Source organism: Mangifera indica, chromosome 15 (genome assembly GCF_011075055.1).
Source record: "Mangifera indica cultivar Alphonso chromosome 15, CATAS_Mindica_2.1, whole genome shotgun sequence".
Lineage (NCBI taxonomy): Eukaryota > Viridiplantae > Streptophyta > Magnoliopsida > Sapindales > Anacardiaceae > Mangifera > Mangifera indica.
In genome coordinates, this window is record NC_058151.1 from 11,161,011 (window position 1) to 11,164,106 (window position 3,096).

At 36.2% G+C, this 3,096-nt stretch overlaps 1 protein-coding gene across 1 annotated transcript; it reads left to right on the forward strand.

Annotated features, from left to right (window-relative positions):
• LOC123198292 (protein DETOXIFICATION 12-like) lies at positions 1-2,555 on the forward strand. Its single transcript, XM_044612980.1, has 7 exons — positions 1-272; positions 340-884; positions 971-1,057; positions 1,154-1,210; positions 1,281-1,519; positions 1,608-1,813; positions 2,317-2,555. Exons 1-7 carry the CDS (start codon positions 45-47, stop codon positions 2,368-2,370), a joined length of 1,416 nt encoding a protein of 471 aa, XP_044468915.1. The 5' UTR covers positions 1-44; the 3' UTR covers positions 2,371-2,555.
• The last annotated feature ends 541 nt before the right edge of the window (positions 2,556-3,096 follow it).

The window sequence follows — 3,096 nt, forward strand, 5'->3', positions numbered from 1 at the left end:
TTTAGTTCGGTGTGCCAGAGAAATTTTCAAACCGTTCGAAAAATATGGGGGAAGTGGTGAAAGAGAGTGGGGATATTGGCGAGAGATGGAGAAGATTTGTTGAAGAGCTGAAGAAGGGAAGCCGTATAGCGGCTCCCATGGCGGCAGTCTCCGTGTTGCAGTACCTTTTGCAAGTTGTGTCCGTGGTTATGGTCGGACATGTGAGCCAACTCGCGCTTTCTAGCGTCGCCATTGCCACCTCTCTCACAAATGTCACCGGTTTCAGTCTTCTTGTAAGTCTTTGATTTCTCTGAGTTTCAAATAGATGAAAAACTATTGACTTTTGTGTTCATCAAACAGTCAGGAATGGCGGGTGCATTAGAAACTTTATGCGGGCAGGCATATGGAGCGCAGCAATATCAAAAGCTTGGAATCCATACTTACAGTGCCATTTTTTCTCTCATTCTGGTTTGCTTCCCTGTCATTATTCTATGGATCTTTATGGACAGATTCTTAATTCTCATTGGCCAAGACCCTGCAATCTCTCATGAAGCTCGAAAGTACTCCATCTGGCTCTTCCCCGCATTGTTTGGAAGTGCAGTCCATAAATCACTGACAAGATATTTGCAGACTCAGAGCTTGATCCTTCCAATGCTCATGATTTCATTTTTTATCCTGTGCTTCCATGTTCCTTTATGTTGGACTCTTGTATTTAAATTAGGATTGGGAAATCTTGGTGCAGCTTTAGCCTTCAGTGTATCCGCCTGGTTGAATGTGATTCTGCTTGGAATTTATGTGGTGTACTCTTCAGCCTGTGAGAAAACTCGTGCGCCATTGTCGAAAGAAGCTTTTCTTGCCATTGGACACTTCTTTCGCTTGGCTGTACCTTCTGCTCTAATGGTTTGGTAAATTTTCCTTCTCTTTTTTATCTTTAAAAACTCCTCTCAAATGTTACTTCTCATACTGTATAAAATGGTGCTTTGATGAATAGTCTTAAATGGTGGTCAATGGAGCTGCTAACTTTATCATCAGGGTTCTTACCAAATCCAAAGCTGGAGACTTCAGTGCTTTCTATATGGTTTGCTTCTGTTTCATCACCAATTAATGCATTTAAACAGTGAAATCGAGCCCTTGTTGACTCAACTCCAATTTGTTGTCATTGTTTTGATATCAGCCTTACAATCTCGACACTGCATTTCACCATTCCTTACGGATTTGGAGCTGCTGCAAGGTCTTTCTTCTAATTTTTGTCTCTATGTACTGATGAAAACAAAGCATCAACTTTGTGTTATTGTTTTTAGTACCCGGGTTTCAAATGAATTGGGAGCTGGAAATCCTTTAGTAGCTCGAATGGCTGTGTGGGCTGCACTGTTTCTTTCTTCCATCGAGGCAGTGATAGTAAGCACAGTACTCTTCAGCTGCCGCCATGTTCTGGGATATGCCTACAGCAATGACAAACAAGTTGTTCAATATATAGCCGCCATGACACCTCTGATTTGTCTCTCAGTTATTACAGACAGCTTACAAGCAGTCTTTTCCGGTGGGTTTCTTGTGCTTCTTTCAAGAATTATCTTTGTTTAATCATGTGCTTGGGAGACTTGTCATTGGCTTATTCTGTGTTGCAATAGGGGTTGCAAGAGGAAGCGGGTGGCAGCATATAGGTGCATACATAAATCTTGGGGCATTTTACCTGGTTGGTCTTCCTGTTGCTGGAGTACTGGGTTTTGTAGCTCATTTAAAAGGGAAAGGTCTTTGGATTGGATTAGTGGCTGGTTCAGTTGTGCAAGCATCTTTTCTTGCCCTTATAACAAGTTTAACCAACTGGAAAAAACAGGTTTTTACTCAAACCTTTTGTGTGTCTTGAAGATGTTAGGGGGGTTAGATTCGAACCGTTCCCAAGTTTGACTCGATTTGAGTTGAGTCAAACTCTAACTTGAGTTCATCGAACTCGTTTTAAAGTTGTTTAAACTTAACTTGTTTAGAGAGAACTAAGTTTGAGTTCGAATTAAGCTTTAAGTTCAATTCAATATTGTAATCGAGTAAAAAGACTAAAATAATGTCATTTTGGATGCATTAGTTAAAACACATCGTTTTAATTAATTTGTATAAAACATTTTTAAGTTTACAAGCTTAACGAGCCGAATCTTCTTAAAACTTGAGTTCAGACTCAAGTTTGAAAATATTAAACTCACATGCTTGAGTTTGAAAATATTTAACTCTATGACTTGAGTTTTAGCTTAAATTTACTTAAACCGAACTCATTTTAGACTCGTTTAAATTGAACTTGAACAAGCAACATATTACACTTGTTTTTAATATCTTGAGCCATCAATGCAGGCAGCCAAGGCCAGAGAGCGAGTGTTTGAAGGGAGTTCTGAACAGAACAGCTGAGTCAAGCAGTATATATGGAACAAATGACTGATTCCAAGCTGAATTTTGAGGAATGGAAATATGCATCAGACCACCTTGAAATGAAATTTGTTTACATCCTTGCATGTGGAAGACTTCTGTATCAACTCTGTAATTAATATTAAGTAATTATTAATAACGGTATTGAATTTTTTACCCTTTTTTTTAACTGTCTATATATATATATATATATGTCATTTATCTCAAATTCTAAATAAAAATATTATAATAATAATCTATTTTTTCAAAATACCCTTATTAATAAATCCCATGCAAAAAGAAAGAATATCACAATAGTAATATTTCTCTTTTTTCTCAGTCTTCCAGCATGGAAAAGAATCTCTGTAATATAAAAAAAATTCTTTATTAGAGAAGATACTTGTGATTGAATAATAAAACTTGTGAGAGAAAACTGTTATAAAAGATTCAACTTGGATACAAGGGAGGAAGAGACGAAAATTGTTAAATTTATTTAAAAAATTCACATTTGTTGCAAAGATTTTACTACAAAATTATCCACATTCAGGTCAGTCTTGATTCAAGCCCTTATGTTATGCGTTTTCTTGTTTAACAATTGAAAATCAAATAATGTAAGATAGATTCATGTTTATGATTTTATGTAAAATATAATTTTGTTATGATTTCATATTGTTAGATTGTTTAATATTGTAATTTCATGTTGTTGTATTATTTAATGTTGTATTGATG

What these genes read in the sequence shown, in the direction of transcription:
- LOC123198292 (XM_044612980.1), top strand. Translation starts at nt 45, where the DNA reads ATGGGGGAAGTGGTGAAAGAGAGTGGGGATATTGGCGAGAGATGGAGA. An exon ending in GGATTTGGAGCTGCTGCAAG is followed by an intron (nt 1,211 to 1,280) that starts GTCTTTCTTCTA and finishes TATTGTTTTTAG; the next exon opens with TACCCGGGTTTCAAATGAAT. An exon ending in TAACCAACTGGAAAAAACAG is followed by an intron (nt 1,814 to 2,316) that starts GTTTTTACTCAA and finishes CCATCAATGCAG; the next exon opens with GCAGCCAAGGCCAGAGAGCG.